This window comes from Medicago truncatula, chromosome 7 (assembly GCF_003473485.1).
Source record: "Medicago truncatula cultivar Jemalong A17 chromosome 7, MtrunA17r5.0-ANR, whole genome shotgun sequence".
Lineage (NCBI taxonomy): Eukaryota > Viridiplantae > Streptophyta > Magnoliopsida > Fabales > Fabaceae > Medicago > Medicago truncatula.
The window spans coordinates 4425508-4440849 of NC_053048.1; the positions used below are offsets into that span (position 1 = coordinate 4425508).

A 15342-nucleotide genomic window follows, 5' to 3' on the forward strand; every position below is an offset into this window, starting at 1 on the left:
TGTTATTTTTTCTCGATTAATTTTGTGTTTGATCTAAGTATGTGTATTTTTGAGGTATATTTTCTCATAAAATGTTGGCATGTGATGTGGATGATTGGTGTGTAATTTCATGGTGAATGTGTTGCTGATCATATGTATATCTTGCTGATTGTGGATGTAGATTTTCATTTCTTTCTTGTTTTGCAAGTAATGTGTGTTTTATCAAGAAATAAAGTGCAAAATATCTTTAAAAATGTGTCATGATTCTTGGCTTGAATGTGTCCTATTTGTTCCCACATTATAGCTCAAAATCAAACCCCTTTAACATTGCTATAATGGGAGGATTATAGGTCATGAGCATGTCTAAGTGTCATAACCAATTTTAGGTATATTTTGCCATTTTATTTCATTTCATTACCTTTTTTTTTTTTTTTTTTTTTTCTCTTGCTATTCTATTCAATTTTGTTTACCTTTCTACCATTTTTATGCCTTATGATACTAACCATTTCATCTCACATTTCATTCATCCCATAGTTTAGGCATCATTTTTCTATTCATTTCTATATCAAATGGGTTTGTAATAATTTTAGGTAGATTAGTTCCCTTTTTAATTCCTTGCAAGACCATAACATGTATTTAGGACTCAATGTAAAGGACTATGGACACTATAAGTGATGTACACCGACACAAGCACCGACACGCACACACGTTGCATGCTTACCGTTTAGATGTATGCTTAGGAAACGCGATTTTTAGACAAATGCCAATTTTCAAAAAAAATAATAATAGTAAATTCCATAATTCAATTTTTTTCCAAACAAACCTTGGAGTCAAAACTCCATTGAATCTTTTCCTTTATTTTCTTAACCAAATCCAAATGAATCCTAATTCCTACTTAAACTTTTTTAATAAATAATTGAACCAACCATTCACCATTTTCTTCTCTTATGCCTTTAAGGCCTCTTTCTCTTCTTCAAAATCATTTTCCAACAAAAACTAAAATCAACCAAACACACAAAAAGACATTTTTTTTTTGAAAGAGAACTACATGGAGTTTGATCCCTTAAATGGGTATGTAGGCATGAGGTCAAAACCTCTCCAAGTCCACTAAAATAAAACCTCAAACACTTTATCCCCCCCATTCTTAACATAAATAAATTCCCTTTTTCATAAATAACATTAAAAATAAAGCGTAGACATAAAACTAAGAAAACGGCTCCTATAGAGTACTATAGTCACCGCGGGTGCCTAACACCTTCCCGTAGTGAAAACGACCCCCGAACTTAGAATCTAAGGATTTTTTCTCAATTTTGCCCTTCCCAAGAAAAAATAGAGAATATCAAAGATTGAAAGGTTCAAGCCTAATTAATGACTTGACACCCGAAAATCGCGATAACACCCATCAACTAGCTTAGCCACCTTTGCCACAAAAAGTTCCTCCTCAGAATGTTCTTCCTCATCAAGCAGATCAAAGGAGTTTTGTAGAGTTAATCTTGGGCTTGAGGTATTAATATCAACATTAAACTCAGCATGACTATGAAGCTTCTGAGAGATTAAAATTTCACCTTCTTCAACCTCTATGATGGATTCAACTTGTTGTGTATCATTATGTTTTCCCTTTCTTTGTGTTATATCAGCTGTATTACCAATCAACATGGAATTGCCAAAAGCTTATTAAATAAAAAAAAACTTATCACTCTAAGCATGTGATTATGATTTGATCATTGACTGTTGTTTATTGAAAAAATATGCTTGAAAGAGAAGAACCTATCATATATGTCTCACAAGTTCTCCGACAGAGATTAGACCATACTAACTTTATATCAGTATCATAATAACATAAAGGTTAAATATCACTTTTCGTCAGTTTAGTTTGACAGAATTCATAAATTAATCCTTTAAGTTTAGAAAGTTTCAATTAGGTACTTTTTGTTTGACATAATTCCCAAGTTAGTTCTTTAAGTTTCAAAAGTTTCAAACTAAAATGACTTATTTGAAACTTTTGAAATGGTGAAGGTGAAATAGTTTATCAACTAAAATGACCTATTTAAAACTTTTAAAATTTAAAGGACTAACTTGAAAATTCTGTCAAATTAAAAGGATCTAATTAAAACTTAAATGACTAACTTGAAATTCTATCGAATTAAAAGGTCTTTTGATATTTTACCTAGCTTAAACAAACAAAAAAGTTAATTACAACCGCAAAAAGTCTTTTGATTTCCTCTCATTAATTAACATCACAACCAACCAAATACTCACATCTTTCATTTAAAAAAAGTGTACGGACAGACAAACCAAAACAATTGGACATAACTAGTTATGAATCCAACCAAAACGAATTACTCCCTCCGTTTTTAAATATAAGTAAAATTCACTTTTTAGATTCATTTATTTAATGATGCATGTGTTTCATAGTATGGACCACATACATCATTAAATGAATGAACCTAAAAAATCGATTTTGCTTATATTTAGAAACAGAGGGAGTACATAAAAGAATTTGAATTAGCTTATTAGATGGAACAATTTGTATCTGACTTTCTTATTTTTTTCAGCCAAACTTTGAATTATCAAAGTCATTAGTTCACGGGAGCGTTCACAAAGAAAAGGACGTACAAAAAAATCTCTGTGTGGTGGACTCGCTTGACATTGTTGTATGTGTGCAATAACTTATGCAATGAATATGTGCAGTAACTTATGCAGTACTGACAACGGTTTCTCATTCCCGTTGTAATATGGAAAAGTTGTTTTTTCTTTTTTTACAAAAATAATTTTTTTTTCTTTGTTTTTGATCAAGTAGTCTGGTGACTAGAATAAATAAAATTGTGTATGGGGTTCGAACTACGGATCTTACATATTACAATGTCTATACTTGTATGGACATGATTTTAGTGTTTTATTCATGACATTAATTACGATAACGTACTCTTTCTATTTCTATTTTCTCACCACACATGTCTCTCTCATCTTTCCCATACAATAAGCTTCCTTCTAATCTGTCCGAGCCAAAAAATTGATTCAACCAACACTTCTTCTGTTTTACATGGCATTTAACAAGAACAATATCAAAATCCATGAACACTTCAAAGTTGTTCCTTCATCATCAACCCAAACTACAACAATTCCTTTCACTTTCTTCGACATATTTTGGATAAAGTTCCATCCTATAGAACGAATCTTCTTTTACACCCTCCCAAATTCACAATCACACCCTTCTTTCTTCTTTCAAAAACTAGTTCCAATTCTCAGATCATCACTCTCTTTAACCCTCCAACACTTTCTCCCTTTAGCTGGTAAAATTGTTTGGCCATCAGAATCTCAACAACCAAAAATCCAGTACACAACAAATGATGGTGTTTCATTGCTCATTGCAGAGTCTGATGCAGATTTCAGTCATGTGATTGAAAACTCACCTCATGAAGCTTCTTTGTCTCGTTCTTTTCTACCACATTTGGAATCAACAGATTCATCTGCTTCTATTATTTCAATTCAGATAACCCTTTTTCCAAAAAGTGGTTTTTCCATTGGAATAAGCACACACCATGCTGGTCTTGATGGAAAATCATCAACCATGTTCATGAAAGCTTGGGCTTATCTATGCCACAAAATAATTGAAACCAAAGAAGAATCACCAACTTTGTTACCTGAGTTAGAACCTTTATTTGATAGGGAAGTCATCAAAGACCCGAATGAGCTTGGTGTTACATTCACAAATAGCTGGACCGAGATCATATCCACGATTTTCCCAAGCGAAAAAGGAAACGAACATAGCTTAAATATTTTACACTTTGAACCAAAACTTGAAGACTCCGTTCGTGCCACATTCAATCTCACGCGTGAAGATTTGAACAAGATAAAGCAAATGGTGTTATCAAAATGGGAATTTTATGATACAAATGAATCATATTCAAAGCCACAAACTTTATCATCTTTTGTTCTCACTTGTGCTTATTCACTCGTTTGTTATGCAAAAGCGATTCACCGAGCAGATATGGAGAAAGAAAAGTTTTCTTTTGCTTTCACCGTAGATTGCAGAGCAAGGTTAGAACCACCAATACCAAGTAACTATTTTGGAAACTGTGTTTGGGGGAACTTCATCAGTACACAACCGTTGGATTTCATTAAAAAAGACGGTGTTTTCTTAGTTGCTAAGTGTATTTACGAGAAAATAAAGATGATAAATGAGAACGGTGTTCTTGAAGGGGCTATTAATGATGGGTATGATAAGTATAATTATTTGATAAATGAAGGATTTGGTGTGTTTGGAGTGTCGGGGTCTAATAGATTTGGTGTTTATGAGACTGATTTTGGTTGGGGAAGGCCAAAGAAGGTGGAGATAGTGTCGGTTGATAGAGGTTTAACCATTGGTTTCGCAGAAAGCAAAGATGGCAATGGTGGGGTTGAAATTGGTCTTGTTCTTAATAAGCATGTAATGGATCTCTTTAGCAATTTGTTTCTTGAAGGACTATGCTCCAATTGATTGTGGGATGCAAGTGCAATGTGTTAGATAATAAGATGTCGGGCTCATGTTGTTGGATCTTTTTAGGGTTTAAGTGAATCGAGTCCTTTTAGATTTTATTATATAATATTCACTTGTAAACCTAATTTTAATAAGTTATGCTTTTGATATTATTTAAATCTATGTTGCCTCGTTTGTTATTTTCTTTTTCTATGATTCTCTATTTTGTTAACATGACATCAAGATCATGATTCGAACTTCTTAAAATTATTCGTCACTTCAGAGTCCCAAAATTTTTAAAATATGTTTGCTTTGTTTTTGAATTGACTATCATTTTTTTTAAAAGGGACTTGACTCTATCATTGTGCTGTTGTGTTTCCACTATTGTAGAAAACAAATGTATAGAAAGGGAAAAGGTTCCGGTTGAAGGTTGTTACTTAGAACAATTGGAATTGAATCCTTTGGAAATTTAACTAATTGATGCCATCGTTGAAAATTTGTTGCTTGATTGGCCATATTCGAAAATCCAACATAGTCCAACTGTTGAAATAATTGCTACAAAAGCAAAGATCTATTTTATGATGAAATATGTTCATGGGTTGAAACTTGAATCAAAGATTACATGCGAATATGTTATATAATTAGAAGGACTCTAGTAAGAATATTTTACCCTATACCTTTACATTTGTAGTTTTAAATATGGTGCCAAACTTTATGTATATTACAATAATTAAATATGGTGCCCATATATAACATGGTTTATTCAAAAACCAACCTAGCTTAGAATATGGGACTCATAATGTGAGCTCAATACTAACAAGCTAAAGCCTCATATTTTCCACGTGAGCTTTTGTTCCCTTGCAATCATAGAGTTTTCCTAACTCAGTTTTTTATTTTTAATCAAATACATTTTGGTAAAAATTTATATGCATATTTTTATATACTTTTGGTATTAATCTTAACTAAAAATGCACATTTAGTGACTATATCAAACATAGAGAATTTGCTCAAAAAAAAAAAAAAAATCAAACATAGAGAAAATTGTAGATATTAAAAAAAAAAAAAAAATTATAAATAGTTTAGTTATGATTCATACAAAAAACATATAAGTAAATGTACCTAGATTTTTTTTTTTTTTTAGTCTCTTACCATTACCTACAATAATTTCCATTAATTTGGCCATCTAAGGTGAAATAGTTTTGTTGTTTTATTCATGACATTATTTATGACAGTACTCCATTTTTTCTGTCTTATCATTTTGAACTCTTGATATTTCTCACCACACATGCCTCTCTCATCTTTCGATAATAAAAGATTTCTTCTAATCATTCAAAGCTTAGAAATTTAATTCAAACAACACTTCTTTATCTCATATGGCTTTCAACAACAAAAATATCAAAATCCATGATGTGAGCTCAATACTATTCCCTCCGGACTCATTTATCAACAAAAAATTACTTTTTAGATATATTGAATAAATAATATATCTGATCATATTTAAAGGTCAGATATACATTAACTATTCAATGTATCTAAAAATGTGTTTCTTAATTATAAATGTGACCAGATGAGTAAGTACCAACACGATAAAGCCCCCATATTTTCCACGTGAGCTTTTGTTTCCTTTCAATCAGAGTTTATCTATTACGATTACGATAAGCTTTCTTCTAATCATTCAAAGCTAAGAAATTTTAATCAAACAACACTTCCTTTATCTCGTATGGCTTTCAATAACAACAATATCAAAACTCATGAACACATCAATGTTGTTCCTCCAATCATCAACACAAACGACAACATTCCCTCTCACTTTCTTCGACATATTATGGCTAAAGGTATATCCAGTGGAACGTGTTTTCTTCTACACCCTCCCAAGTTCACAATCACACCCTTCTTTCTTCTTCCAAAAGCTTGTTACAATTCTCAAATCTTCACCCTCTTTAACCCTCAAACACTTTCTCCCTTTAGCTGGTAAGATAATTTGGCCTTCCGAGTCTCAACAACCAATAATCCTATATACACCAAATGATGGTGTCTCCTTGCTAATTGCAGAGTCTAAAGTTGATTTCGATCAAGTCGTTGAAAACTCACCCGATGAAGCTTCTTTGTCTCGTTCTTTTATACCGCATTTGGAATCCGCAGATTCTTTTGCTTCTATTATTTCAGTTCAGATAACCCTTTTTCAAAAAAGTGGTTTTTCCATTAGAACTAGCACACACCATGGTGTTCTTGATGGAAAATCTTCAACCATGTTCATCAAAGCTTGGGCTTATTTATGCAACAAAACAATTGAAACCAATGAAGAATCACCAACTTTGTTAGCTAAGTTAGAACCTCTATTCAACATGGAAATCATCAAAGACCCAAATGAACTTGGTGTTACATTCAAAAATAGTTGCAATGAGATCATATCCATGATTCCCAAATAGCTTAAATATTTTACACTTTGAACCAAAACTCAAAGACTCAGTTCGTGCCACGTTCAATCTCACGCTTGAAGATTTGATCAAGATAAAGCAAATGGTATCATCAAAATTGGAAGTTGTTGATAAAAATGAATCAAATTTAAAGCCACAATCTTTATCAGCTTTTGTTCTCACTTGTGCATATTCGCTTGTTTGTTTGGCAAAAGCGATTCATGGAGCTGCTAAGGAGAAAGATAAGTTTTCTTTTGCTTTCCCCATAGATTGCAGATCAAGGTTAGAACCACCAATACCAAATAACTATTTTGGAAACTGTGTCTGGGGGCATTTTGTTGATACAAAACCATCGAACTTTATGGAAGAAGATGATGTTTATTTAGTTGCTAAGTGTATTCATGAGAAAATAAAGATGATAAATGATCATGGTGTTTTTCAAGGATCTATTAATGATGGGTTTGGCAAATATAATTCTTTGATAAATGAGGGATTTGGTGTTTTTGGAGTTGGGGGTTCTAACAAATTTGGTGTTTATGAGACTGATTTTGGTTGGGGAAAGCCAGAAAAGGTGGTGACAGTATCAGTGGATAGAGGTTTATACATTGGTTTGGCAGAGAGCAAAGATGGCAATGGTGGGGTTGAAGTTGAGCTTGTTCTTAATAAGCTTGTAATGGATCTCTTTAGCAGTTTCTTTTTTGAAGGACTTTGCATTAATTGACAGTGGAAAGGATGTGCAATGTTGATTAATATCTTCCTATGGATAGGAACAAATGATTAACATGCCTGAATAAATTTTTTATTTTGAATGAAGGAAAATTAAGTTTGTATTTGTAACTTGTTTTAGTGGTGCAAATAGTGGAATAAGGAAATGCCCTTGTTGTTTTGTGAATCCCTTGGAGACAATAGAATTGGTATTTTGTTTGTTTAATTTACTAATGTGATGTAGATACCTATTATTCAATGGCGGTTGAGGAATTTGTGTGTTGAAATTTTTGAGAAAAAGTTTACTCACATTATTTTCTAGGTTAAAGTGCACTTTACACTCCTTAAATTTTAAAAAGTTGCGATTTTGGCTTCATATAAAAAAATAACAAAAGTGACCCCTGCGTTTAGGGAAATATGCTCTTTTGACCCTTAACATAAGAGAAATATGATCTTTTGACCCCTTATCTTTTCAAAAAGTTGCAATTATGGCCCCTTTTTTGAGACACGTGACGTCTTTTCAGCAATTTTGGAAGGAAAGGGGCCAAAATTATAGGTTTGGTATTGTTAGTATATTTTTATATGTTGTCTTTTTGGTCTTTTCAAAAAATATTGAGAATTTCTCATGTGCGTAATATTTTTTAATTGTAATTTTTTTTTTCTTCAAGCAACTACGTCGAGAAAGAAACAATGACCATCAATTATGAGTTTCTTACCTACTCTAAAAAGTGGTAAGTACAATAGTTAGTGTTTTCGTAAGCTATATGACTTAAAAAAATGTATAGAATTAGTAAATAGAAAGCCTCATATACACAAACGAAATTTGATCAATCTTATAATTAAAAACCACGGACACTTCCACCAACTAAGAATTAGACAAATTTATACCTACCAAAAAGCTCTTACAAAAATTTACTATCAAACTTGAGATGAGTTCGAACAATATCAGAGATGCTAATTCTAAAATAATTTCAATTGAGTATTAGCATTTTATTAATTTCTAAATTAATGGTCACTAATTTTAAATATACTAAAGGTTTTTTTTTTTCATTTTTGTTTATTTGTTAACACTTGTTTTTTTAGTGGTGGTCGGGTTCGAGCTTCGAACCTTTCATATATTATGAATTGTCTATACTAACTAAACTATAAGCTCACAAGGACGTTTGTTAACACTCGTTTCTCGAAGAAAGGTTTATGAATTTTAGTTCGAATAAAGATAATTTGAACAAAAAATTTAAAATATAATTATTCAATAAATGAGAAAGAAAAAAATATATCTTTATTATATTTGAAATTGTAGAAGCTACAGTGAATAGATACATCTGACCAGTAGTGGGCTATGAATAGGATTACCATAGAACTTGCTTTTCACTAATTTGAAATATTTTCAAGGAGATTGTTACAAACGTCGTTCTTCCAGAAGCAGAAACGAAACAAAAGCAAAAGCCATATATACCTTTGATTTTATCACCCAATATTTTGGTTTCTGTTTCTTCAAATCATAGAGTTTTCCACAATTTTTGGTTTCTAACCTTTTTCTAAAAATATTCTAAACATGTCTGGACAACGATTTTACCTTGCCGTTCTAAGGAAACATCAATTAATATATTTGAATATTCTCTTACCTTTTTTTTTTTTTAATTAATTATGCAGTTGAAGCTTAGGTATTTTAATTGTGGAGAAATGGATATATAAAGTTCGAAATCCGGTCTTTCATCAATTTTATATAGTCAACATTTCATTTTCTCTTTAACTTTTTCTATCCATCACATTATCAATTTATCATATCACTCTCTCATATATCTATCTCTCAAGTGATAGATTGCCATTTGGTTGTTTAAAAAAAAATTGCTGAAAGGAAAAAAATACCAAAATAACGCCTGCAAATACTTGGTCTGTGTTTTGATACGTGGTTGAAAGTTTCTTGTTCAAAATATACGAGGTGATATAATTTAATTTTTTTTTTATAGCTTTCGCATCGGTTTCCAACCCACCAATGGTGGACGGCTAATCCGGCTCATGCGTAGAGGCATGCGCACTAGCCAAATGTTGTTCCTCCTGGAAATCGAACTCGGTATTCCCCGGATACGTCCTTGGCAGGAGCTCCTTGCCACTGGAGCCCAAGCAACTTGGTTGATATAATTTAATTTTAATTGCTACATAATCTATAGTTTTTAATTCCCGACATAAATTATCTTAATATTCAAGTTTTCCTCTCTTATATCTTTTAACTCTTTATATTTCTTTTCCACACGTCTCTCTTTCATTTTTCCCCTTACAATAGAGCTTCCCTCTAATCTTCTTATAGCTAAGAAATTTATTCAAACAACACTACCTTTGGTTTACATGGATTCCATCGACAAGAGCAACATTAAAATCCATGAACACATTAAAGTTACTCCTCCATCATCAACCCAAAAAACAACAACCCCTCTTACTTACTTTGACATATTTTGGCTTAGGTTCCATCCGGTAGAACGTGTTTTCTTCTACACCCTCCCAAATTCACATTCACACACTTCTTTCTTTTTCCAAAAACTTGTTCCAATTCTCAAATCTTCATTCTCTTTAACCCTCCAACACTTTCTTCCTTTAGCTGGTAAAATCGTTTGGCCTTCTGATTCTCCACAACCATTCATCCAATTCAATCCAAATGATGATGGAGTTTCCTTTATCATTGCAGAGTCTGATTTAGATTTCAATCATGCTATTGAAAAATCACCCCATGAAGCTTCTTTGTCTCGCTCTTTTATACCACATTTGGAATCAACTGATTCTTTTGCTTCTATTATCTCAATTCAGATAACCTTTTTTCCGGAAAGTGGTTTTTCCATTGGAATAAGCACTCACCATGCTATTCTAGATGGAAAATCCTCAATCATGTTCATCAAAGCTTGGGCTTATCTATGCAACAAAACCATTGAAACCGAAGAACCACCAACTTTGTTGCGAGAATTACAACCATTATTTGATAGGAATATCGTGAAAGATCTAGATGAACTTGGTGATAAGTTCACAAATAATTGGAGAGAGTTCATAACCAACATGTTCCCAAATGAAAAAGGAAACGAAAGATGCTTGAAGATTTTAGCTTTTGAACCAAACCTCGAAGACTCTCTTCGTGCTACGTTCAAGCTCACACGTGAAGATTTGAACAAGATAAAGCAAATGGTGTTAACAAAATGGGAATTATTGGACACAAATGAATTAAATTCTAAGCCACCCTGTTATACCCTGTTTTTGGACCTAAAAATATTGGGCCCAATTTCATTTCAAACTTTGTCAATTATCAAATTTCAACTGCACAGTTCAAATTGTCTCTGCCTCGCAGTATTTTCAATCACAATTTTACCTATGTTTTTCTTGCATAAAACCTTTTGAAATGTCTTTACTTGTCTTGTAAGTCATTCAAAAGTGTCTCTGAATCATTACATTGCTTTTTCTACAGTTTATTTCAAAATTTGCAAAAAGTCATACAGAAGGGTATTTTGGTCATTTCCTGCAGTGGGATCCATTTTCATCCTTGTGACTGTCTCTGAGTCTTTTCAGATTGTTTTTTTATTTCATCAGTAAACCTTGTTAAATTCATTTCAAACTTGCGTCTGAGTCAGTGTTAAGTCAATTTCAATCTGTTTAGGTCATTTTTAGCCCTAGGGGCATTTTGGTCATTTCACACAAAATTTTGGCGTAGAGAGGGTACTTTGAAGTACCTCATTTAGGCCATTGGTTCGTTTTAGTCCGTTTTGTCATTTTTACTTTTGTTTCGCTTTACGTTTGGTCAAATTGCGTTTTTTATTCAATTTTATTTTAATTGCATTTTGGTCCCTCAATTGAGGTTCCAAAATTGCATTTTTTGTCCAAAAGTTTTTTTATTTCATTTCAGTCCTTGCTTTTATTTTTTTCAGTCCAGTCCTTTTTCTTTTAAAATTGCAAACAGGTCCCTCAAGTCAAAATTACAGGGCAGCGCCCCTTTCTCAGCCCAATGCCACATGTCAGCTATAAAAACAACACAGTGTCAGATTCTCAGGATCAGATACACAATCATTGAAATCACCACAAACAGATTTTTTTTTTCTCTTTCCATTCAGTTACAGATCAAAAACAGAAAAAGTCTCAAGAACAAAGAAAACCCTAACTGTTTCCAGAATCAGATTCAGCAACAAATTCACCAATTCTCAGAGATTCACTGATGAATCTTCATCATTGAATTGATTCCCCTGCAATTCAAGGTACGAATTTCTCACCGGAGGCGAGAAACTCTAGCACCGATCACAGAGGAAACGCAAAACGTGAGGAAACGCAAAGCCAGAACCGAATCGCAAAACACAGAGAAGAAGAAATAAGAAGAAAGCTAGAACCGGAAAGCCAGAAACGCGAGGCCGGAAACGCGAAGCTAGAACCGGAAAGCTAGAATCACAAAGCCAGAAACGCGCAGCCAGAACCGCAAAGCACAGTGGAGAGGTAACTCTCCGCGCTTTCCTTTTCCTTTTCTTTGTTCAAAAAAAAAAAGAAAGGTTTTCCTCAAAGTTCAAGTTTAGATCTACTCCGATTCAAAGCTCTTTTGAAAAATCTAAGCTCGGATTCGAGTAATACATAAAAAAGGATGTTTAAAAACGTAAAAAAAATTTGAATCGGAGCAGTTTCGAACTCCGGCGCGGAGGCGCCACCGCCGTCCGCCGCGCCGGAAAAGCCATGCCAACCGGAGAAGATGACCGGAAAGTTAGAGAGAAGGTGGAGCTTCTCTCTCTAAAAGAGAGAAGAAAGAGAAAGAGGAGTATCAAAATGAAAAAACCGGATTTCACCTCTATATATAGAGACTTGAACCGGTCCGGTTTATTTTCGGTTTTACTCTCTCATTCTCAGCCTTCAGATCAATCTAACGCTCCCTGATGCTCCAGTTTTTTTTGTTATGGTTTGGGCCTTTCACTTTCGTTTTTGCTTTCTTTTTCTGCTATTTGCACCACTTTTCTTTGCTGATTGAACCCCTGTATGTTTAAAATTTTCTCTAAAAAATCTCCAAAAATTATCACATGTTTCTTGATATATTTTCATGTCTCTTTTATATTTTTAAATGGTTTTAAAATGATAAAAAAGGAGCATGTGATATTTTTTGGTTAATTAGTGTGTTTAGACATAAACTTGTGTTTTTTTAGTATCATATCATTCATGAATTATGGACATGTGATTTGAACTCTTGGAATGCAATTTTATGATAAATTTGTTGCTGATCCTATGTGTGGCTTGCTACTTGTGAATTTGAATCTCATTTTTCTTCTTGCCTTGCAATTAATATGTGTTTTAATAATAAATAAGGTGCAAAATGTCTTGAAAATGTGTCATGAGCTTTAGCTTGAATATGTCCTATTAATTCTCACCTTATGGCACAAAGCAAGACTTCTAAAATTTTGCCATAATGAAGGGATCATAGGACATACACATGTTAGAGCCTTATGACCATTCTCATGCACATTTTGTCACTTTGTTAATTTCTTCCATGTCTTTCCTCCTAATTTTTCTTTTTGTGCATTTCTTTTTATTCTATGCCTTATTCTACTAACTATTTCATCTCATGTGACATTCATTTCATAGCATTCCACCACCTCCTCCACTTTCTTTAGCTTAGCACTTATTTTTGCAAATTTTAATTCATTCGATGATGTAATTTGTTATCATTGGTTTGTAGCTTGGCAAAGGGGCCATAGAATGTACTTAGGCAATTTTTGTAATATGGACTATGGACACTATGACGCACCGACACGCACACACTCACCTTAGATGTATGCATAGGATTGTATGGTTAGATAAGCGTTTAGGTTTGAACACTTAGATAAAAATCCAACTTTTTTTTCTAAAAAGAACATGCAAATAACTTCACTTGAAAACCTTTTTGAAAATAAAATAGGAGTCAAAACTCCTTATTTCCCTTTTATTTTTCTTAAGTAAAATTTTCAATAAACCTTAATCCTCCTTGGACTTTACTTTTGCAAAATGACTAATTCCACCTCACACTTTCCAAATCTTATGCCCTTGAGGCCTCTCATCCCTATTCTTCAAAATCTCTTTTCGAACTTAAAATCAACTAACAAAAACAAAAAACCATTTTTGGGCAAGAACTACGCCGGTTTTGATCCCGTAAAACGGTACGTAGGCAATGAGTCAAAACTCATCCAAGCCGAAATAAAATCAAATTCTACTTCTTCTCACCCCCATTCTTAACTAATCATACCTTCTTTTTTACAAATAAGCAATAAAATTAAAGCGTAGAAATAAACTTAGGAGAGCGGTTCTTATGGAGTACCATAATCGCTCCGGGTGCCTAACACCTTCCCGTAGCGAAAACGACCCCCGAACTTAGAATCTAAGGGTTTTTCTCAATTTTGCCCTTCCCAAGAAAAAATAGAGAATATCAACGGTCAAAAGGTTCAAGTCCAATTAATGGCTTGGCACCCAAAAACCATGATAACAGAAATGGCGACTTCACTGGGGATTCTTTTTAGCGGGTCGCGCCTAGTTTTCCTTAGTTTATATTTACGCTTTGTTTTATTGCTTACATATGTGAATACTTGTTTATTTTCATTTGACGTGTGGGGTGAGAATATCAAAAGTCCTATACCCGGGCTGAGTGAACTTATGTTTAGGTAGAGATATAATCGACAATTCGATCCGGGGGTTGCCTCGTGTATTGGATTATGCGATCAATCTCACATAGCTGAGGCATTTTGAAGGTGATATTGTCGGCGTGTGTTGTCATGCTTAGGCACTTCACTTTCAATTGTTCGACGAAGCTATGAACCGTAGTTACCAAACCCATCCTAGCCTTTTTAGGACGTAGTGCGGTGGCTAAATTGAGTGTTGTCTCAAACTTTAGTCGTCACGCGATACTACACTCAAACTAGACCTTCTCACAAATAATCATGGAACGGGTGTCGTCCTGTACTACCATGATATATGTGAGAGAGGTTGCAGTTTGGGAACTGTGTTAGAACCTTGGTTACTACTATCCAAAGTCTTAGTTCACCGGACGCCGTGTCCATCCGTGGCCCTGTTACTTTGAATCTCAACCCACCTTGTTCTTTGTAACTAAACAAAACAACAATGCATACATGCATTCATGCATAAGTTTTTTTTCACGCATACATCGAAGATTTTTTTAGACAGATCGAAACATTGTAAGACACCGCAGGTGTGAACTTGTATTCATAAGTTTACCATTGTAAAACCTTATTTTGCTTGTTTAACAGTGTTTACAATGTTTCGAATTTGTTTAAAAAGTCCTTCGATGACATTAAAAAGAGTCGTTTTTGCATTTGCATCTGCATATCATGCATCATATGCATCATACATCGGTCACAAAGGCTTCCAAGTGCTCACTGCCTCCTGGTTCTTCTGCCGCAGATTGAAAGGTGGCTCGTGCTCGGAAAGTTTACGAATCAGACAGAATACACCGATCCGACCTCAAATGTGATTTCCATCAAGGTGCTCTGGGTCATGATGTCGAAGGATGCTATGCTTTGAAACACATTGTGAAGAAGCTCATTAACCAAGGAAAGTTGACTTTTGAGAACAACGTCCCTCATGTCCTCGATAACCCTCTTCCAAATCACGCTGCTGTGAACATGATTGAGGTATATGAGGAAGCTCCCGGACTTGACGTCCGTAATGTTACAACTCCTCTGGTGCCACTACACATCAAGTTATGCCAAGCCTCTCTGTTTGACCATGATCATGCCAATTGCCAAGAATGATTCTGTAATCCTTTGGGTTGCTACGTTGTTCAGAATG

At 33.8% G+C, this 15342-nt stretch overlaps 2 protein-coding genes and 1 pseudogene across 2 annotated transcripts; all 3 read left to right on the plus strand.

Annotated features, from left to right (window-relative positions):
- Positions 1-2900: 2900 nt before the first annotated feature.
- LOC11430313 (phenolic glucoside malonyltransferase 1) lies at positions 2901-4618 on the plus strand. Its single transcript, XM_003621444.4, has one exon. The coding sequence runs from the start codon at positions 3023-3025 to the stop codon at positions 4457-4459; it is 1437 nt and encodes a 478-aa protein (XP_003621492.1). The 5' UTR covers positions 2901-3022; the 3' UTR covers positions 4460-4618.
- Positions 4619-6143: 1525 nt separating this feature from the next.
- On the plus strand, positions 6144-7747 carry LOC11419744 (phenolic glucoside malonyltransferase 1-like; annotated as a pseudogene).
- A 1984-nt stretch (positions 7748-9731) lies between these two features.
- LOC11433831 (malonyl-CoA:anthocyanidin 5-O-glucoside-6''-O-malonyltransferase) lies at positions 9732-11971 on the plus strand. The gene is made up of 2 exons (XM_024770230.2): positions 9732-10786; positions 11790-11971. Exons 1-2 carry the CDS (start codon positions 9907-9909, stop codon positions 11969-11971), a joined length of 1062 nt encoding a protein of 353 aa, XP_024625998.2. The 5' UTR covers positions 9732-9906.
- Positions 11972-15342: the final 3371 nt, after the last annotated feature.

Excerpts from the sequence above, each read along its gene's own strand:
- LOC11430313 (XM_003621444.4), top strand. The coding sequence starts at position 3,023 with ATGGCATTTAACAAGAACAATATCAAAATCCATGAACACTTCAAAGTT.
- LOC11433831 (XM_024770230.2), top strand. The coding sequence starts at position 9,907 with ATGGATTCCATCGACAAGAGCAACATTAAAATCCATGAACACATTAAA. Across the intron at positions 10,787-11,789 it reads ATTAAATTCTAAGCCACCCT|GTACGAATTTCTCACCGGAG; the intron begins GTTATACCCTGT and ends CTGCAATTCAAG.